This window comes from Eimeria tenella, genomic scaffold (genome assembly GCF_000499545.2).
Source record: "Eimeria tenella Houghton genomic scaffold, Eth_scaff62, whole genome shotgun sequence".
Lineage (NCBI taxonomy): Eukaryota > Apicomplexa > Conoidasida > Eucoccidiorida > Eimeriidae > Eimeria > Eimeria tenella.
This window is the reverse complement of record NW_013543428.1, coordinates 118575-139176: the sequence shown is the minus strand read 5'-3', so window position 1 is coordinate 139176 and position 20602 is coordinate 118575. Positions and strand designations below refer to the sequence as shown.

General features: G+C 53.6%; 6 protein-coding genes across 6 annotated transcripts in view; 3 read left to right on the top strand and 3 right to left on the bottom strand.

The window, feature by feature from the left end:
• The window catches only part of ETH_00000130 (uncharacterized protein), a gene marked incomplete at both ends in the record, with an annotated part of 1768 nt that extends 1608 nt beyond the window's left edge, over positions 1 to 160 (bottom strand). Inside the window, one exon of the mRNA XM_013377785.1 lies at positions 98 to 160. Within this exon, the coding sequence (XP_013233239.1) occupies positions 98 to 160 (63 nt within the window). The remainder of the gene's footprint in view (positions 1 to 97) is intronic.
• Positions 161 to 1112: 952 nt separating this feature from the next.
• ETH_00000125 (uncharacterized protein) lies at positions 1113 to 2382 on the top strand (the record flags this gene model as incomplete). The annotated part of the gene is made up of 3 exons (XM_013377784.1): positions 1113 to 1244; positions 1651 to 1912; positions 2213 to 2382. The coding sequence occupies 3 exons, from the start codon at positions 1113 to 1115 to the stop codon at positions 2380 to 2382; spliced, it is 564 nt and encodes a 187-aa protein (XP_013233238.1).
• A 569-nt stretch (positions 2383 to 2951) lies between these two features.
• Positions 2952 to 3341, bottom strand: ETH_00000120 (uncharacterized protein; the record flags this gene model as incomplete). The annotated part of the gene is made up of 1 exon (XM_013377783.1): positions 2952 to 3341. One exon carries the CDS (start codon positions 3339 to 3341, stop codon positions 2952 to 2954), a length of 390 nt encoding a protein of 129 aa, XP_013233237.1.
• A 762-nt stretch (positions 3342 to 4103) lies between these two features.
• Positions 4104 to 4778, top strand: ETH_00000115 (uncharacterized protein; the record flags this gene model as incomplete). Its single annotated transcript, XM_013377782.1, has 1 exon — positions 4104 to 4778. The coding sequence occupies one exon, from the start codon at positions 4104 to 4106 to the stop codon at positions 4776 to 4778; it is 675 nt and encodes a 224-aa protein (XP_013233236.1).
• Positions 4779 to 6923: 2145 nt separating this feature from the next.
• Positions 6924 to 13412, top strand: ETH_00000110 (uncharacterized protein; the record flags this gene model as incomplete). Its single annotated transcript, XM_013377781.1, has 16 exons — positions 6924 to 6957; positions 7049 to 7100; positions 7255 to 7305; positions 7485 to 7585; positions 7973 to 8341; positions 8933 to 9049; positions 9155 to 9257; positions 9381 to 11235; positions 11452 to 11524; positions 11752 to 11931; positions 12059 to 12237; positions 12366 to 12443; positions 12583 to 12630; positions 12876 to 12941; positions 13091 to 13180; positions 13362 to 13412. The coding sequence occupies 16 exons, from the start codon at positions 6924 to 6926 to the stop codon at positions 13410 to 13412; spliced, it is 3447 nt and encodes a 1148-aa protein (XP_013233235.1).
• Positions 13413 to 14771: 1359 nt separating this feature from the next.
• On the bottom strand, positions 14772 to 19563 carry ETH_00000105 (uncharacterized protein; the record flags this gene model as incomplete). Its single annotated transcript, XM_013377780.1, has 14 exons — positions 14772 to 14840; positions 15027 to 15102; positions 15301 to 15353; positions 15651 to 15695; positions 15957 to 16049; positions 16203 to 16259; positions 16377 to 16427; positions 16837 to 16919; positions 17160 to 17307; positions 17612 to 17753; positions 17948 to 18023; positions 18272 to 18368; positions 18489 to 18609; positions 18815 to 19563. The coding sequence occupies 14 exons, from the start codon at positions 19561 to 19563 to the stop codon at positions 14772 to 14774; spliced, it is 1860 nt and encodes a 619-aa protein (XP_013233234.1).
• Between the last annotated feature and the right edge of the window lie 1039 nt (positions 19564 to 20602).

Here is a 20602-nt window from a genome sequence, read left to right as displayed (position 1 = left end):
GCCCGAGCTGGCGGGGGGGGGCGAGGGAGCCTCATCGGGGGCCTCTGCGGGGGCCTCGGCCTCGCTTGCTGCTTCCTCTGCAGGGGGGTCACTGTACCCAAAGAGGGACCACATGGGGAGGCGCAGCGGCAAGGAGTGCAGCGCTGCGCGAGGCTTTCATTGGGGGAGGCGCGGGGGGCAGCGCAGCTGCCGGCGGCCACTGCAGCAGGCGAAGGCTGGGCTGAGCAGCAGCAGCAGCAGCAGCAGCAGCAGCGGGCACCGCTCACGCGCGCCGAAACTGCAGGCAAGCAGCGGCGCTGCACAGCTCCGCGGGTCAGCTGGGGGCCCCGAATGGCACTGAGGAAGGTGAGATCTGCATAGGGGATTCAGGTGTACAGACACCCAGACACGCGTGGTCCCAAGGGGTGACGCGGCGCCGGCAGTCTTTGCAGAGGCCGACGCTCAAGCCCCTCTCCTGGGCTGGGAAAAGGCCTTCAACGAGGCCAGAAAAACCGATTTCGTTTTAAAATTAAACATGTTTTCTAGTGGAAGCCTGTGGAGGCCGGAAAAAAGCAGCAGTGCATGCAGCTGCTGCACTCCGGGTGGCGCCCGCGACCGGTCGGTCACCTGTTCAGTACACACACCGCGTCGGGGCGCGCCTGGGAGCTCCTTTAGAAGAAATAGGAGCTTTTTAGTTTGGATTTTCCGCTGACAATGCCATTAACTGCTCGAGTTGTTGTAAATACTAAGAAAATTAACTGAACTTGGCTCTGCAGTGACACCAAAGACAGAGAAGGCAACAAACAGCGCGGGAAGGGCTGCGGCCCTCCGCGCCCTTCTTCTGTTCGTGTGCTTCTAGAGCCGTCGGCCATCGCCTTTGTTTCTATTTCTTTTCAATAAGTGGAATTCGCATTTCGGACACTCGTACAAACTCAATCAACTCATATAGAGACACTCTTTTAGCCAGTCGTCTGCGTGGGGCCGCTGCCTGACCTTGCTTGTTAGCTTGAGGCGCCCGTCCGCCTGCTGCCTCCCTGCCTGCTGGGTGCCGTTCTTCTTCTTCTGCTGAGGGCTGTTGGCTAATTGACTGCTTACTTGAATTGTTGAGCAACTTTTGGAACAACAGACGCAAAATGCAGCTTTCTGGCCGCGTGCTGGGGCTCCTATTCGCAGTCGGTCTTGTTTGTTGCTCCACCATGCCCGGCGCAGCAGCAGCAGGGTCCTCCCCCGAGGAGCTTCAGCAGCATTTGGATAACGCAACTCAGGTACTGTGTTGCTGTTGCTCAGCTTTGCTGCTTTCTGCCGTTTGTCCTCTGCTGCTGGGGCCCGTCACGGGGGCCCTGCAGCCGCCAGCAGGTTGGGGGCGCTCCGAGCTCGCAGCTTCTGTGGCTCTTTCTCCCCATAGTGTGCTATCTCGTTTTGTGTTAGCTTCTGTCCTTGTCTGCGACCCCTGGCAGTCTCGAGTGGCAGCTTCACCGACTTTCTGAGCCGCAGCCTCATGCAGCAGTTGCCAGTGTCTGCCGCTAGTGCCCCTGCAGTGGCTGCGTGTGGGCGCTGGCACCCGTGAGGTGACCAGTGGTCCTGACCGCTGGTGCGGCGCAGCTGCACGGACGGCTCCGCGGGGTCCCCTGCAGGCTGCTGGCCCGTGTGGCTTGTTTGTGGGCGCTGCAGGTGGTAGAGTTCTCGCACGTGGGAGGCGCGGAATCCGCAGACACTGCTGAGATCCGCGTGCCCGTGGGGGCCACTGTGGTGGTGCGGCTTCAGAGCGTTGGGGGCTACAGGCCAGTGTTGGTGAGTGCCCAGAGTGGGGCTGTGGGCCTCTCCGAGCTTTCCCAGGCTTCCCCCAGTTCGGCCGAAGACGTCAAGCACCTCATAGAACAGGGGCCCTCCATCCCCGAGGGTCTGCAGGTGCAGCTCCCCACGCCTTTCACCCGTAAGCCCGGTTCTTTGCCCTTCTTTTCGCTTTTTTTAGCCTCATTTTGAATTTCTTAGTTTCGTTTTTGCTCCTGATGCCTTATAAATTAGCTTGTGGCCGCTGACCCGTGACTTTTGCCCACGGCAGGAGTCTCAGTCCTTCCTGAATGGTTTAAAGCCCCAGTTTTTCTAGCTAGAAGCTGCAGTGGCGTTGTGCAGAGGGTCCCAGGCCGAAGGACTCAGAGTGGAAGTGTTGAAAAGATAGTAATTAGGACTCAGTGTGGGTTTTATGTTTGTGTGTGGGCGTTGGTGGCTGCAGCCCCCACAAGCGGAGGCGGCATGGGCCTCATGGGGGCCCCCGTCCCGTTTCTAAGTGTAATCCGGGCGGAGGAGGTGGGCACCTACTCTCTGAGATATGACATTGTGAGGCCCTGGGCCCCTTCAGATGGCACTCAATTCCTGCTGAAGCTCCACGTGGAGAAGTCCTGAACGTGCGGCGGGCCGTTGAAGGCCGCTGCTGCTGCTGCTGCAGAGGAGCTGCAGCGGAAGCAGCAGCTCAGGGGCTAGATTGCAGCAGCAGCAGGCTGCTGCTGCTGCTGCAGCGCCGCCTGAAGACTAAGGCCGCGTGGAGGCCACTGCAGCCAGCGGAGCGAAGGTAGAGACAGTAACAAATATTGTGGAGGCTACCGAAGCTGTAGAAGGGCCGCCTAAAGCTTTACTAACTAGAGGCCCGAAGTGCTTTGTGGGAACCAACTTTTAATGCCAGGTGTCAGTTTTCCTTGTTCACGACTCAGAACAGCTACGAGCAAATTAGGAACAACACAAATGAGTTGACTGTAGGGGAGCACCTGAGTGCAGTGCGAAAGGGTATCTGTGGGGGTGATGGGACGGCCTGAGCTAAGCCCCACTGTAGTTTAGAGAGGCCAAGCAACAGGCGTTGTAGCTGCTGCTTTATTTACACAGTGTGGTTATGAGTGGGCAATCTGAACGGACAGACAGCAGTAGGCATGGAAGGATCTACGGCGTGAAGTAAAGCACAGGCTAGTAGCGTGGCTTGTTTAGTTGCGAGACAAGGTGGCTGCATGCCTCCTCGCGAGCACATCGAGGGCCTCCCTGATAACGGTCTTGGATCCCTCAATGTCTTTGGGGATCTCAAGATGAACCACGCGGCTAGGTGGCATCTCGCTTTTGGGGATGGGGAGGCCAGGTGGGGGATTTTTTGGGATGGTGTAGTAGACAACCCACAGCCATCTGTCAGGGTCGTCGCCCTTCTTGGTGATGAGCCCAGAGCAACTCCAAGACGTGAAAAAAGGGGTCTGTCTCGCTAGGTAGGTGCAGCTGTCCAGGATGTGGGTTTCGTTCTCGAGGTACATGTCCTGGGGAGCGGTGTGCCCTTCCAGCGGCAGCTCATTCTCATCGTCAAAAATTAAACGAAAAATTAGCTCCATTTTGCAGCAAACTGTAGCGGAGGTGGCGGTAACAACGGCGGGCACGCACCAGAGACGAGATGCTTCGAGCAAACACAACCAGCGCTTTGTGCGTTTGATTTCGAGAGCGGAGAGAAGCTGTTAACTAAAACAAAACCTTATAGCCACATTAAATGTGGCCAAGAAGCAGATCTGCTGAAGAAAGAGGCACTCGGCAGCGGCAGAGCCTCCGGTTTGCTGCAGTGCAAGCTGTAGGCACTGGAGTGACCTGGTGTAGCGGTGTTGAGCCAATGCAAAGGCTGGAGTGGTGCCTGGGGACTCCACTTTGGAGTGTTCTAGCGTATGCTTTAATGAAATGATAAATTGTAACTATAAAAAACAATTACGGTTAGAAAAAGCTGCAGACTAGGGCCTGCTAACACTCATACAGCTTGTGAATGGTTCAGAAGTACGGTTCTGCCGACGTCGAGTCGTTGTCGCTATTCCCTGCGTGGTGGCTCAAATTTCAGTTGTTGTTCATTCCCAATGCATTAAAATGAATAATTCCCAATTAAACGCCTGCTAATGAGAAATTTTCACTGAGATTGCGCTGGTCAGAGCAGAAAAAGCGTAGCTGTTTCGATGGCTGTGGCTTGCCCGAGACTCTTCCCCCCCGCCTACATGGTGAGCTGATGCTGTTGGCGAGGAGGCATCTGGCATGGTATTAAGAAGGCACATATATATTTCTTCTTGTAGTTGCCTCTGCTCGTCTTCAACTAATTTTGTTTATACTCTCTTTCCAAGATGAAGGTCCTCGTTTCAAGCGTCGCTATGGCAGGGGCCGTGGCCCTCTGCGCAGCCTCAAGCATGGAAATGGAGGCCCCAGTTGAGTACTACTCTGCCGTGACTAGCGAGCAGATTGAAGACCCAACTGGCTTCGAGGCTGAGGCTGAGGACGGCCATGAGGCCGCCTACTCTCCAGAGATGGAAGGCCTTGGCGCTGAGGAAGAAATGGAAGAAGGCGTCATGGACAGCCAAGTCGATGACGAGGAAGACGAGGACGAGGAGGGCGCTGAGAAGAGAGAGCTGTGCCACGGCTATAAGTGCAAAAAGGCCAAGGGCAAAGGCAAGTACTACAAGTACAAGAAGGCTCACTATAAGAAAAACAAATACGCCTCATATGTTGTGCCCCAAAAGGCCGCCGTCGCCGCCGTGCCCGCCAAGACTCCACCCGTACCCACAAAGTACGTAGCTCCAGCGCCCTCCAAATACGTGGCACCCCCTCCCCAGAAATTCTCTGCAGCGCCCACTTATGTCCGCGCCGTTCCCCAGAAGGCCGCGCCCGCATACGTTGTTCGCGCCCCCGCAAAGTACTCTGGAGTCGTCCAGCCCGCCCAGAGCAAGGGCTCGCTGAACAACAACATTCTGCAGCGGCTCATGCTCCAGCCCAGCAGCTACTCGCAGGGCAAGCAAGGCTAAATGCACTGCCACGGCAGTAGCGCTCGCGAAGCACAGCGAATGAGGGACTAGGCAATAGTAGGTGCACCCGCAGAGACTCCAGACTGGATGCCTCTCGGCGCGGCTTTCTTACAGCGCCGCTCTTTAGCGGTTTCCCGCGGAAAACCTTTTGAAGAAGCTTTCAGGCTGAAGGCTTTTTCCTCCTCTTCGCCACTCCCATTGGTGTCAGTCTGTATGCACTTGGCACACTGGCGGCGACCCACTGCAATCATCAGTTTGCATATTTGTCACTGCCTCCCACAAAGACAGCTCTGTGTGGTGTAGGGAAACAGGCAGAAGGCTTTCTGGGCAGAGAAAGCGGCTCCAAGGCCCCACTACGGGACTTGGCTTTTTTGTGAAACAACCACAGCCTAGTTTTGTTTAGGCTATTGCCTGCGTTTCGTCTGCACAGACCTGTCTTGCTTTTTATAAGTAGCTTTTTCTATGTATAAGGCTATCCGCTTTTGCTGTATATAACGCGTACTACTGGACACTGTGTATTGCAACAGCAAATTAGCGAATCCCCAGCTGATAGTAGCTGGTGTTAGTTGAGAGGGTACCTACTTACTTTTTGCCAGGACAAGCACAGAGGATCCAAATGCGAAACTTTGTTACATTCGCCGAGGAACTTCATTAGTTTCGCGCAGACGCATAATGACTGGCTCGAATAAACGTTGAGTAATGAGAACTAATATATGCTGTTCTGGATCTAATGTGTCCACTTAAGAGTTTCTCTAATTTCATCACAAAGATTGGGTATTGCGTATTGCTGGTTCGAATAAACGTCGGATAGTGCGATTTAATACACTCTGTTATGGATTTAATGTGTCTATGCCTTTCAGTTTCAAATCTAGTCGCAGACACATAACGTATAAAACTGATATTATACTTTAAAACGCTGTCCACTTAAGAGTTTCTCTAGTTTCATCACAAAGATTGGTTATTGCGTATTGCTAGTTCGAATAAACGTCGGATAGTTCGATTTAATAACCTCTGCTGTGGATTTAATACGTCCACACCTTTCAGTTTCAAATCTTGTCGCAGACACATAACGTATAATAGTGTGAAATTATACTTAAAAATGCCGGTTCGAATAGACGAATGTTTACTTAAGAACTTCTTTAGTTTCATCGCTAAGGTAGGTCACAGCCGCATGATTGCTGGTTTGAAAATACGTTGAATAGTGCGAATCTATGCACTTATACATATTCGCTTGAATAACCGTTGTATGCATTCTGTTCTGGAACTAATGAACCCCATTCGAAATAACAGTTTTTCTGGTAGCTTTTTATAACGTGTACTACTGGACATTTGCAACATAGTACACCGGAATTTTATTACTTCGCATAGGGATTACTTTCCGCACTGCGGCTAAAAGGCGGCTCCATGCTCCCTGAGGAACTTATTTCCATCGCATGAATGTGCCAATGAAGTCTGAAAACACGGCCAAATGTCGCTTTTTTGCCATATTCTGCAGGACGAAACGAGTCAGTCTAACCAGGGTGCAGACATTAGCTTTACACCCTGACCTGACAGTACATTAAACCCACATACGGAAACTTTCCAGTGACTCCAGAGCGCAGAGGCTACAGCATAAACCGTAGTCTCTATCTCCTGCGGCGAAAGCTTTTGCTGTAGTCTTGGGAATAGAAGAGTGTCTACGGCAGCATTGAGTGTGGAATCCTAACGCAAGGTGGCCTTTGACGGCCTCGATATGCGCCCAAAAATTTGATGCTGTTTGTGCGTGGAATAAAGAAGACAATCCACGCGGAAAATTTGGTGAAAAATTTTACAATGTGTCGGCGCTTGCCCCAGCCGGACGCATGCAGCCACAGCAACACTCGTTGAACGACTAAACACGTTCTGCAAACCGTTAGCTGCCCACCCCACATAGAGTGTTCCTGAGCTTATCGTCAAATCTTAGAGTATAAATAATAAAACCCGAGTAACAGTGTTTGTAGAGAGAGCTAAAGGAAGCACTTTTGCTGCGCCGCCGCAGAACCGCTCGACTAACTCTGGGTCACCGCGGCCGCTCTAAATCCAAAGCTCTTGGCGTAGCCCGTAAACCCTCGCGTCTGTTTCGTGACGCCATGAGGGGACTTTAAATATTCAACGCAAACCCGAAATATGGGCTCTTCCAATGTCCGGCCTCGTGTAGAAGGTGAGCGGCGCTAGACCCGACATGTCAGACCCTACATGCGAAGTCACAAGCCGCTAACTCCAAACCTTTTCTTGTGTTGCGTGTGTCGCAGCCGCCTTCCCCAGGGGAACACTGCTCCTGAGCACTGGCGATCGATACAAAGGGTAGGCGGCACCATCCGCGTTGGCTGCAACACTAGGCGCCAGCACTAAACCGAAGCCCCAGCCTGCAGCTATTAGTTTGTGATCTCCCCCGGGTGTGTGTAGACTTGAATTTGAGCAACAATTTTACGGTTTAACTCTTAAAACTGCGCTTCAGGCCCACTGATCCTTCTGGCGTTCCATGCGGTCGAGGCATTCTTCTACTCAAGTGAGAAGTGCACTTTGAACCTTGTAAACAAGCTAGTTAGAGCATCTCAACTTCTCCCCATAGAGTAAATAACAGAAGCAGAATTAGGAACTTGGGGCGGCCTGCAAACTGCAGCAAAGTGTTGCCTCCAGTGCGTAGAACACAGGGAAAGGCGCTACAACTCAAGTCTGCTGCCTCAGGGATGGCCACTGTTTCTCGGGAACTTTCAACAAGGGGCGCCGCGAGGGCCCGGGCGTCTTCGTGGAGCTCCGCAGCGGGGGGGGCCTCGCCATTCACCAAGGTGGGGAATGCCCCACCGTTTTCTTGGATAAAATCCCATTCTGGGGCCCCCATTTCTCACCCAAACCCTCTACTGGCACTCGGGGCCTCAGTGCTGCATTTTAAGCCACTTGAAATGCTTTAATGCGCAGAAGCCCTTTTGCCCAGCACTCAGTGAGGAAGGGGGCCCCTAGACAAGAAAGCTTAGATTTGCTGGAGCCACTTGCTTAGATTTGCTGGGGCCACTTGGGACCTTTTTTCTCCCGCTTTCTTGGCTGGTCTCAAGGCCGCATGAAGGCCACTAAACCATTAATATCTGAAAACCTCAGGAAAAAGAATAAGGCCGGCAGCTGCATATTCTGTGGGTTTCAGAACTAAGGCCTCAGCCAACCTGTGCCGCTGCGCACAGGCACATGGCGTGAGTGTTTCTTGCACGGCCCCTGCCGCTCCCTGCTGCTGCCTGAACGCCTTCTGGTCTATTCAGAATGGTCTTTGGGCCGCAGAGTCCTCGTAAGGGGCCCCGGAGTCCTCAGTGAGGCCCGCAGCCCCGTGGCTGCCCCGGGCCCCACAGCCTGCAGCGCCCACGACGCTGTGGGGCCTCTTGGCTCGCTGGTGCAGGACGAGACGGCCCAGGGGGCCACCCAAGGATCCTGCAGCACGGAGGGCCGGGGAAGCCTCAGCAGCGGCCGCAGCGACGCAGCGAACGGCGCAGCACGGCACAGCAGATCTGCTGCTGTTGCTGCTGCTGCTGCAGCTTCTGGTCGGTCGTGTTTGGAACGTAAGGCGCCACTCAAACTCAGGCAGCTTCGAGGGGTAATTTTTCCGTGCCCGCAGCTTTCTATGTTTGACGTTTAGGATTTAGGGTTGAGGGTTTAGGGTTCAGGGTTTAGGGTTTGGAAGTTCATGCCTAGGGTTTGATGCCGTTGCTCGCAGGTGGAGATGTGGCCGAGCAGACATGGCCAGAAGAGGCAGAAGGCAGGCGTCAATGCACCGCTGCTGCTGCTGCAGCTGTTGTTGCTGCCAACTGAGTGCTGCTGCTGCTGCCGCGAATGCAGCAACTGTAGATGCTGCTGCCTTTGAATTAACTAGATCATAGAGCCTAAAAGTCGCTTTTGAGGTATCATAGCTATGTAAGTAGGACTTGGCATTCAACATTCAGGCTTTAGGGACTATAGTTGAAGCAAATGGGCTCGCTGTGCGTCCTTTGCTGCAGTTACTGCATGATAGGAGTCTCAGGATTAGAAAATCAGGGTTTGGAATTTACTGTGTAGCTTGTTGCTGCATTATTGGCATCACTTTGCCGTCCTGCCTGCTGCTGCATGCATTGCTGCTGCTGCTGTTCCTGCTCCCGTTGCTGCTGGTGCTGCAGCAGTCCACTGGACCCCTTCTGAGTTGGCTCGTTGGCTTCGCCTGGCTTCAAGCGAACTGCGCAGCCAGAAGCTTCCGGAAGGTTTTATCGAGGCGCTTCTAGAACGGCGGGTGGGAGGTTAGCAGCAAACCCTAAACCCTAAGCCCTAGGCGCCATCGACTCCCCACACGTGTTGTTGGGTGGCATGCATGGCTTGCGCCTATTTCTGGACCCTTTTTGCAGGAGAAAACTTTCTGTCTCTGAACGCCGCCAGGCTGAAGAGAGAGTTTGGAATGGCAACATTCGGGGGCAGGAACAGAGTTCTCATGTTCGTCAAGCTCCTCAGGTAAACCAAAGCCCCACACTTTGTAGCTAATTTTGGGCAATTTTTGCGCTAGCTAAGACCCTCAGAGCTCCCCGTGTGCAGCCAGGACATAGGGTTGGGTCTCATTCAAGGTTTGTGGCGCAGGCTCCAGGCCTCTCGCCGTCGTCGTGTGCATCGGCTGTTCCTGAGTTCTTCCCCGAGCAGTCCTTCCGTGGATTCCCAGGCAGCTTACTCTTTGAGGGGTTCTCCAGGGGCCCCTCCTCTCATAGGGGCCCAAGCCCCTTCTCCGTACCAAGGGACGAGTCTCCTGGGGACCCCTGGTTGTGGCGCAGCCACACGGACGTCAACGTCTGTCTTCTCAGAGACTGATGGCTTCCCGGGGGCCCCTCGAGGTTTGTCGTATCCTACAACCCCTCCTGAGGGGCCCTCTATGGGAGCTTCTCGCTGCAGCATTGACAAGGGGACCCCAAACTTGGGGTCACTGATCCCGTTTGAGCAGCTGCACTTCGTTAGGTGTTTGGGGGGCCGCCGCACGAGCGTCTTTTATGGGTTTTGGCTGGGGAAGGAAGTGGCAATTAAGGTGTTCAGGAAGCAGCACTTCTTCTACCACATGCCTACGAGTGCTGCAGTGCCAGCTGCTGCTGCCGCTGCTGCTGCGGCAGCAGCTGCAGCAGCTGCCGCGGGACCGCCGTGGAACGAAGGCCCCCTCACTTTTCCTTTGCTTGAAGGGGACACTCGAAGCTCTAGGGTGTCGATGGGTTCGCCGAGGCATTTGTCGAGGGATGCTGCTGGAAAGCTGAGGGAGAAGCTGGTAGAGGTGCAATGTAACAACACAGACTTGCTGTTGCAGCACCTGCTGCAGCTGCAGCAGCTGCGGCATCCGCACCTCGTAATGCTTTTGGGCGTTTCGCTATCCCACTCTTTCCACGTTTGCCTCGTAATGGAGTACCTCTCAAAGGGTCCTTTAGGAGCCCACCTGTCTCCTGGGGCCCCTCCTCTAGGCCTACCCCCCAGGCACCCCATGGGAGCCTTCTCCCTTTCACATAGGGAGGCTGCCTCTTCGGCGGGGTTCCCCCACTGTGAGGCCTCTGGCAGCCCTAACAGCGGAGACTGCTCTTCTCGCTGCGGCTCAGTTGAACGGCTCCACTGTTTGGCCCCAGGGGCCCCAGAAAGCTCAGGCCAGTCAGCTGGCTGCCCCACGGCAGCCAGCGCGCCTGTGGAGAGCGGCAGCTCTCAAGACGCAGTGGGGGCCTCCACCGAACGCCGTTGGAAGCAAGACGAGTGGGGTCAAAAACGCCATTTCAGGGCCCCCAACGCGGACCCTAGTGGACCCCAGGTGCTGAGACCTCAGAATGAAGAAGACCCTTTCCTTCTGCCTCCTGCATGCTGTGTCGTTCCACTGGTACTCGCAGGGGCCCTTGAGGGCCCCCAGTACACTGACAAGAGCCCCACAGTCTCTTGGAGCTCTCCTAGAGGGGGCGTCGTGGAGGGGTCTCCTCGCGAGGGGGCGCATGCTGGGGGATGCTACAAATCGGCCCCTAAGAGAGTTCTTCATAGGACGAGGCACTCTGCTGGTGTATCTCAAGGCAGCGCTTCAGTGGGCTCGCCACAATGCTTGCACAAAAGCAGCGGCGAGCTGAACTACCGAGAGGGGCCTCCTGCCTCCTCCGGTCTCACCGCTTCATCGCGTAGTGGGGCTCTCTCAAGAGGCCCCTCGTGGGAAGAATTGGGGGGCAGTCAAGATATGGGGGGTATTCAGGGGCCCTCAAGTACTCAGAGTGCCCCTGCAGGCATTCCATTGGGGGCTCTCGCTAAGATGTGCGGAGTACCCGTCGCAGTGGCGGGCCTCAGGGCCCCATGTGTGGGTCACAAAGACCATCGGAAAGGTGCTGGAGGCCCCCACAGTCCAACGAGGGGTCCGTGTCTGCCCCACTTGCTGGACGCCTTGAATCTTGCTCGGGGCATCGCTTTGGGCTGCGCCTATCTCCAGAGACAGCAGGTAACAAGGAAACCCCAAGAAGTCTTGGAGGCCCTTGATGCCTGCCCTGTAGAAGCTCTAAGAGGCCTTTTACCTGTTGGTCTGTGGGAAGCCATTGAGCACCCTGGCCATAGAGAGCAGGGACCTGCAGCGCCCAGGTCTCCGTGAACAGAACTGTAAGGGCTGAAGATGATTGCTTTCTGCACGCAGCAAGACCTGTTTGTGTGGGCTGCTCAGGTGTACCATTTGCAGCTCAGTCCTTCGAAGGTGTTGCTTGATGGGGCCCTTGCCCCGAAGCTGGCGGGATTTGGTAAGGGGAGTAGGACACAAAAGAAACGGGAAGCAGAGAAGCCTCCGTTCTTTGCATGGGTCAGACCCTTCAGGCCACAGGGCGCCTTTGCGGGCTTTGGGTTATACGCACTTGTCCCTGAGCCTGCGTTTGGCAATCGAGGCAGCCTGTGCCAAGTGGGCTGTTGCTTTTGCTTCTGCATCATTAGTTTGTGTTTATTATCTGTGCCTCTCTGCGGTGCCTTCTAGGAATAGCGGAAATAGAGTCCCTGTTGGCGCAAAATGTGCGTAGTTGCATCCAGCAGGCTCTCGAGGGGCCCTTAATGGGCCCTGCAGGCGCCAGTCAGGGTCCCACCCAACAGGGCCTGTCGGCCGAAGCAACTCCACGCAGACGCCGTGGCTCTGACGAAGGCCTCAATTGCCCAGCAGGTTAGTTGAGTGCAGCTTCGCCTCTTTTGTGGTTTTCTCAAATCCAGTGCCTCCCTGCGAGTGGCCCCTTCCTCACAGAGGCTCCATGGGAAATTACACACACGTTTCTGACTCCTGTGTGCCTTAGATAATAGGGCTGAGGGAATGTCTTTGCAGCAGGATCAGCAGCAACAACAGCAACAGCTGCAACGGCAGCGACAGGAGGATCTCCAACAGCAGATCTCTGCCGTCCGCGCCATCTCAGCCGCCCTGCGCCAATTCAGTTGGTATGAGAGGATGCTGCAGTTACCGTGGAGTCCTCCTGCGGTGAGGCTTTGCTGCTGCTACCACTGCTGCTGCTGAGGCACTTGATAGCGTGCATATCTAGCAGTAGCTCGACTGTAAGACTGAGTATTTCATGTCTAGTGCGACTGATTTTGGGGCTGTTTATTCAGGTTTGTTTGGGCTTGAGTGAGCCGGACGAGAAGAAATACATAGACGTCTACTCCTTTGGAGTGGTTTTTTGGCAAATCGTAATTTTGCACCCTCCTCCCTACAGCCCATTAGTCGACCTCATTAGAAACGTGCAGCTGTGCAGCACTGTTGATTCGAGGGTTTAGGGGAAAGCCGTAGGGGTTTAAGACTTATGCTTTTGCGGTCGTGTCCTTACAGCTGACGGGTCTACAGCCCTTTGCCGAGCTGTCTTCAGCGCAGATCGTGGTGAGTAGGGGACCCCTAGTAAAGCATAGCTAACTTGGGCTCCTAGTGAGGCGTAGATCAAAATAAGTGGAGGCCGCAGCTGTGACTGCAAAGCCTTAGTTGAAATGCTGGCACTGCCAGGGGTAAGAACTCAGCGCACAGACATATGCGCAACTAATTCAGTGGCGGCAGTTTACTAGCTGCTTGTTTGCTGCTCGTAAGCTTGTGCATTGCACTGTATACCCGTTTGTTTCTTGTGTTATCAGGGCTGTGTGGAGTTCGGGAAAGGGCCCCTGGGGAATCCTTATGACTACATCCCTCATCAGCTAAAGGTAGGTACTCACCCTGTTGCTACTGAAATTGCGGCTGCTACTGCAATTCCCGCAGCCTTCGCTGGTACCCTGTGGCTGTCCTTGATATGACCTCCGTACTCTTACATTTGCAGTGACCGTGGATACATCTTTTGTGGTTTTGCGTGAAGACCTTAATCGATAAGTGCTGCCAGCGAAATGGACACCGGCGGCCAACTTTCCTGACAATCGTCCATGCGATAGCTGCTCTTCATGCACGGGTGAGGAAGTGCAGTCAAGCCCTTGGGCATCCAGGGGCTTTTCCATATCCCGCCGGGCACTGGCTTCACTCCATAGTTAAATGGGTCCCCTCTGCACCCTAAGTAGTGGGGCTGATCTCGCAAATGCGTAGTTTGCATGCGTTGGGTGGTTATGGATGGCGTTGTGCCTTTGTGGTCGCAGACAAGAGATTCAGCAGAGGACGCATTGGAGGAGTTCATGGGGGCCCTCTGAATTTATTTGTCAGACGCCAGGGGCCCTCAGACCCCGTTAGCCCCTGAAGCCCAATCAGGACCTCTTTAGGTGCAAAGCCGGCCCCTTCACCATTTTTAGTAACATGTATCTCCATGTGTTTACGGTGACGGCCACCATCTGAACAACGGCAACCCGGTGCCTTCGTTCAGACAGTGACCCGCGTAGCAGTGTCAGTTCTAAACAAGTGGGGGTTGTTATGTTGAATTAGAACCCTCTCTCTAAGCTTTGAAACCTGCCATCACTCACGGGGCTCCCTCGGGCCCGGTCCCCTCAGCCCATTGACAGAGCCCCACCCTGTCCTTGGTGCCGCAGCTCCAGAGATCCCCCAATTCGTCTGCATTTTACGGTGCTGCGCAGTGAGGGGAGCCCTAGGGTTCCCCTTGAGTCATGGCATTTCAGAGACCCTAAGGGGCACTAGAGCTGTCTGTTTTCTGTGTGCTTTGTCTGTGTACGACTACCAATTTATACGAAAGTCATATAGACGAAAAGCTGACACGCAGGGGGCCGCAATAGGCTTTCCCCGAATTGCCGCGAGTGGGCGCGAAGTTGCACATCAGAGCTTTCCCTCAAGCGCAGTGTGCGTAAGGCCTTCCTGTCGAAGGCCTCACGGATGTCCCTTAGTTGCCCCATTTCCCTAGCTGTTCCATACTTTCCCTTTGGGGCCCTAGCAAGGTCCCACAACTCGAGGGCCCTTTGGCTCATCAGAAGTCCCTAATTTGCCATTATGGGCCATGGCATACGGAACTATACTTCGAGACAACGCTCCCTGTTCAGAATGGAATCTACCTGATATGCCTCGCAGCCTCTGCGGATTCTGCACGTGCTCCAAACAGGTCAGAAGACCGCTAAACGTAACATCTCAAGTCTTCTGCAAAGCCATCGGCATCTTCGGAAACCCCACATACGCTGAAAGCCTCTTTAGTTGGGCGCATCTTCCCGAAGACTCGGGGGCACGTACTCCCCCCTATGCGCTGCGAAGCACACAAGAACATTCACTACACCTCAAGCACGAACCACTTCAGCCCAGAGCAACACAAGCCGGCGGACACCCTTCATCCCCAAGCTCTGAAATGTAAGCTATAAAAACCTCTGCCCTAAGCTCTCAAGGAGTACTTCGTCTCCGGCGGCTCCTTCTAGGAGGGGGGCTTTCCTCATCAGAGAAGTAGCTGCACAAGCCGGACAAAATGAACAGCTGCAGAGGCAGTGAGCAGCAGCTCCAGTTCTATGACAGCTTTGAGAGCCATATTACTCAGGGCACTACGCTGCAGAAGCCTCCCTCTCATGAGGATCAGTAGAGAGGGCCGTTTTCAAATACGGTTTGGAGTTGGGGCTTCGGGTTTACTGGAAGTATCCGTCATTTCGAATGCTTGGGTCGCTGGCGAGAACCTTGATGTGCACATGTGCAACCTGAATAAGCCAAAAGTCCAAACATTAATCCAAATTCCCTAAGCAGCTAATAGTAAGCCCTAGCTGTGAAGGCCACAGGTCGGTGAACGGGCGAAAGCTCTTGAGGTCTAAGCACGGTGACTTTCTACCTTCTGGCAGCGCACAACTTTCACTTAGTTTAAAGCACTATGTCATAGGGCTTCGGACCTCTGCAGTTGCTGTAATGTCTTGATCCAAGCTGCCTTCCCCTTCCTCATCTTCGCCATCTTCGCCGTCTCTCCTCCTGCGAAGAAACCATCGACCAAAAATATTACGCTGGGTAGCCTAAGCCCTGATGAGGCTGTGGCTGGTCTGTGGGCGCTTGAGATCAGGTCAGACTAAGACGTGCCTTAGGTCTTGGCCACAAACTTCCAGGCGTAAATGTATCGCCTACGCGCCAGGTTTAGGGTCTAGGGGGCCTACGCTGCTTCTTTACACTTACGCTGCTTTGTGTCCGCCCAAACGGAACGCCAGAAGGCCCACAAGCAAAATCAGCTGGAGCCAAAAGACAGGAGAACGCAAGACAAAACGCGGGAAAGATGTGCCAAAGAATAAGAACATTAAAACAGACAAGAACTGGAGGGGTCAGAGGCGGGTAGAAAAGGATGCAGCCAGAAAATAACCGGAGTGAGGGCCGAACAGCAAAGCGCCAACGCAAAAAAATATGGCAAAAAGGACAACGCTGACACGCAATGAATTCGAAACAGAGAGCAAACCCATAGGCAGTTCTCAAAAAATGATGGAGTCGGTTGCTAAACTGTTTGGCTCGTCCTGTTTGTGAAGAGCATTCACCAGACCAAAGAAGTCCGTGGCCTTTGCCGGAACCGCGCTGTCACCCTGCACAAGCACCCGGAGAGCGCTCACACTAATATATTCAGCATTTGAAAGGAGTGCTTTCGCGAGTAAATAAAACGCTAACCTCCTCATCCGAAACAGTCTGCAGCAGCAACCGCAGCTGGTGGGGCTTCCACCGCTGTCACGGCTGTAGACTGCATGATACCTCATTAATGCCTGGAAAAAAGTGCCCATAATAATCTTTCGGCCGTAAACCCCTAAAGCCTAACCCTAGGCCCGGAACAATACCTCGAGGTAGCTTACCACAATCAGCGGAGAGTAGAAGGCCATTGAAGTCAACGGAAGGCGAACAGTCATCACGAGGAACAATACTGTGGCTCCACAGTGTTTCAAAACCTGAGAAAACACCCTAAACCAGAATCCCTTGAGGCAACTTAGTAAGACACAAGCCCCGGATTTCCGGATAAACGGCAACAGAAAGACGGAGCAGAGCTACCGTCTACCTTTGAAGGCTTCATCCTGAGTTCCACGTCGTCAACCTTGACTTACAAGCATCGAGCAGACATTGTATATTAAGTTGAACAAGACATAAACGAAAACTTCAATCTGAGCACCGCAGACACGTCCAGACCTTGAACCTACGACGCAGCTGTGGGAATTGTCCAGGTCCACTTCGCAGCTTCTAGGTTGCTAGTGTTGCTGGCAGTTCTAGGGTATACCTACCCATGCTCCCTGGCAAGAATCACAGGGAACTCCTGTGAGGAAGCCACAATCCTGTGCAGGGAAGTCACAGAAAGCCTAGGGAGCGAATGCTGTGGTGGAAGACAAACAGTAAGTCGTGTAAAGGTACAACGAAAAAGCTAGACAAAAGCCCGTAAAGAGAAGCAGTCTTCAAATATCTCATCTCGGAGTCAAAGAAAAAGTATTAGCGTATCTCTCGGTACCCGCGTAAATCAGATAAGCAGAAACACAAGGACAAGATGGCAAGTCAAGGAGTGCCATGCACGAAAGATGAATATTAACAGGCAAGGACGAAGCCACAAACGAAGCCATAGGCAGAGGTTTGTTCAGAGGTACCATGAAGGGATTAAGTTAGGTAAACGCATAAGCACAGGCAAGGAAGTTAAGCACGACAGGAGAGGTGCAAACACGCAGGAACAGAGTTAACTCAAGAAGGCCTTACAGGCGGCACAATAGTGTCCGTGCCAATTAGGCATTTGCCGCCATCCAGCAAGCGGTTCCACAATTCCCCTAAAGGAACAACCTCTACGATCCAGGAAGACACACAAAGATGGAGCACATCGACAAGGAAGGGTGCAGATTGAAATTGACTCGAACACAAAAGCAAAAGCTTTCAGTATAAACGGGCTGAAGCAGTAGAAAGCGAAGCTACTCGTGAGGCAGTGGATCTGCAAGTGCTGTTTTTAAACCATTCCTAGGGTTGGAGGCTAAGCCATTTTCAGCGTTGGATGTTAAGGCTTTAGGGCCTTCAGCTGCACCATGTACCCTTTCCGAGAAGTGGAAGAGATGTGAGCGGCAAGAGGACAAACCCGACAAAAAATTGAAAGAGGGCCACCCAGAACTGCAGAAATGAAGTGTTCATTTGGACGCCCCGGAAAGCTATCTCCTTCACCACGTATGACAGGCTGCTGGGCTGTACATACACCCCACACGTCACAGCAGCTTCAAAAATTTACCTCGAAGTTAGCAAGCTTGAGCATTCTCCGCTGTTCCGTCTGTGCCCGTAACGCGCAAGTGCTTACAAAAATACATTAGTCATGTGTGTCCATTCATCAGAGCGCATGAAACGCCCGCCTACCAATGGGGCTGTATGCGCCACTTATTAGCATGAGTCCAGCAGAATTGTACCCGCGTGCGCCCATTAGTGGGCAGAAAAGCGAAAACAGAGAAGAAGAAGTGTTCGTGCAAGGAGTAAGTGGGTGGCGCTAAGGGCTTACAAGAATAGACAACAAAAATAAAAGGTTGAAAAAAGGAATATTGCTGCTGTCTTCTTTGCTCGGGTGCAACAAGCCGGGACTCTCAACAACTAGGACACCAAATATAATCACCGCCGCCCCCAAGTGCTGGATAGCGTTGTACCTGCACATCCACCCCAGCTCCTGAATCCTACCCCGTGAATCTGCCAATAAGTGCAATTCAAATGCAAACTGAAAGCCAGCAAGGACTCCATACAGCTCAAGCGCGTGACGCTTTAAGCCCCAAACGAGAAGGCGTGCATGTTGACCCTGAAATACCATCTTTTAACCCTAAACCCTCAATACTGGAAGACGCACTTCTTGCCCAGCATGAAGCGGCAGAGGATAAGCATCACTGGGATACCCAACTGAGACAAAACCACCTGCGCTGTCCCTGTTAAAGATCTCAAAAGGAAGCAAAACACAGGCTTTTAGTCCCAGACCCTGAGCCCCAGAAGTCCGGAGCAAATACAATAGTTATTTTGCGCATCTTGGAGACTGAGCTCCGGAGCTAAAACATGAAAGTAGGGCAGTTCCGGGGCTTCGTAGTTCCAGAGGAGCCCCAAGCTTCTTTGAATAGCAAACAAAACACAAGTCCCCAAAGCTCAAATACAAAACCCTGTGCACTTGCGCTCAAATCACCTGAAGTATGGACGCCGCCTACGACCGACATAATGCCGCAAACCCCGTCGAGACACCCCATGAGGGCGAAGTTCTTTTTGGGAAAGCTTAGCACTTCCTGAGCACAGTCACTTATCCCTCAGTCCTAGGTCTCAGACCCTAGAGTATAAATTTGCTGCAAGTGTGCAGCTCTTACCCTTAGGCCTTACACCCCAAATTTTACATCCCCAGCCCTTGCCTGCGACAGCTTCCCGACTGAGTATTGGTAGAGGCAGAAGGCCGCAAACACCGGGATGAAGACGAAGTTTGTGAGTTGGTTCAAAAATCCCGAATAGTTCGGCATCTTGTCCAGCATGCGCCTGCAGATCCACTAAGTCCTAAACTCCAAACTCTCAACCCTAAACCGTAAAACTAGGGTTCCCAGTGGCACAGGGGGCTTTCCAGAGACATAAACACACGGAACTGATGCAATTAGTTTCAGTCTTGCAGCGTGGAGTCTATGCCCTATGGCTTAAAGCTTTGGGACGGCCTGTAGGGGCTCAGGACTCCGTGCCAAGGTCTCACTTGAAGGCTATGGTGTTTCCAGTGGAGGAAACCAGAAGCCCTGCGGTGTAGAGGAGTACCTTCAGCTGCCTTTCGTTAGTCTTAATCCAAAAAACCAGAAACCTCAGGCCCAAAGCAAGCCGCCGGCGTATTAGGTTAAAGTACAGACTCAGCCACCATGCCATCCTTTCCAAACGGGACCTCCAGCCTTCAAGGCCCCGCCCCCAACGAGGCCTCCCTTGATAACCTCGCGGAGACCCCCTAAAACGCGACCCCGGGGAGGTCCTTTCCCCTTCATCTGCGCTGCTGCCTGACTCTGCGTCTGTCAGGTGGACATACACCTCGCGGTCAGCAGCAACTTGCGAGAAAACCGCTTGCCCCTGAATGCCCCGTCGGGCTCCCCTGAGGTTGAGGGTACTTGTCACGTCTTCTTTGACGCTGGCCTGGGGAGTGGTTGCACGGGTTGGCTCCTCGTAGGAGTAGGGCTCTGCAGCGAACCCCCCTTGGGGCCCCCTCGCTAGGCCCCTGGAATCCGCCCTTGGGCCCCCCACGTCAGCAGGGAACCTGTGCATAGCTGAGGTAGTTCCCTGAGTAGCAGGATGAGCTGCATTAGCTCCTGCAGGACTGATTCCACGGCGGGAAACATCCGTGGTAGACGGAGGCGAGGGCGAGGACCAGCAGAGGGGGCCCCCAGGGTCTCCCCTACACGAGCCCGCGTGAGACCCCCTGGAGCGAGAGGGACTCTGACGCTCCCTTGGGGGGCTAGGCATTGCTAGGAACCCAGAACGTGCACCAAGATATGTCTGAGAAATGTCTAACCAACAGAAGCACCAGCGGTGGTGAAGTGTCCGTACAACTGAGAGGTGCCGGTCGTTCCCCTAATTCAATGAGGGCGTCCACGCCGTTACCACAGGCATAAAAAAAAGAGGATAGTCGTCGACTGAACCCACATTTAATCTCAAGGGAAGAACCAGGGGTACAAAGAAGAGGCGGCGTGCATGCAGGCAGTCTAGCGACTGAACACCAGGTGTTAGATATTTCACTGCTCTACAGGAATAGTTCGGCACTATAATAACAGATAAACTAGATAAATCTGGACTGGGAGGGATTAATGAGGGTCTGATGAGGTGCACATAAGTCGCAGGCGCAACTAGCAGCCCGGTGGACAATGCGGAAAGCATATGCGGTTTGTCGGTCTGCAGTAATAGTACACTTTTGGGACCTGGGTTTGCAGAGGTTTGCATTTAGACTGGTCTGTTAATTGCGTAGACATCGAGTTTCATCTTAGTACCTTCCTCTGCCGCTCCTTAAAGGTGCTCCTCCATGGTGTCCACTGGTGCTTACGGGCCTGTTTGGCCCGTCTTAAAAGAGTGGTTGACTTCTTTAGCATTCAGGTCAAGTCTGTCCCATAATTGGCATCCGTACATAGAATTAGAGGAACTGAAATCTCATCAACCGTTGTATGAAGGTAAGAATGCATGATATTTCCTGCTGAGGAACCTGCCGGCGGGGCAAAGACCCCAACAGAAGGCCAAATCCCCCATGGAGCACATAGTTAAGGGCTCAAATAAACTATAGCTTGGCTAGAGCGTTTTTGCTTGCACCTAAGAGGTCCGCACACGTATGTGTCGCCCCCGTTAGGCAGCGAGGCCCACTGGACGAAACCGTACTTGCTGCCCCACGGTGCTCTGTGTTCGCCCGACAGCCAGAGTCGAAACACCTTGCTGGGGTCTGACACGGAGAGCCCGGAAGACCTTGGTTTCGGAGGCGCGCTGTGGGCAGTGAGGCCGCCAAGTCGGTAATTGGACA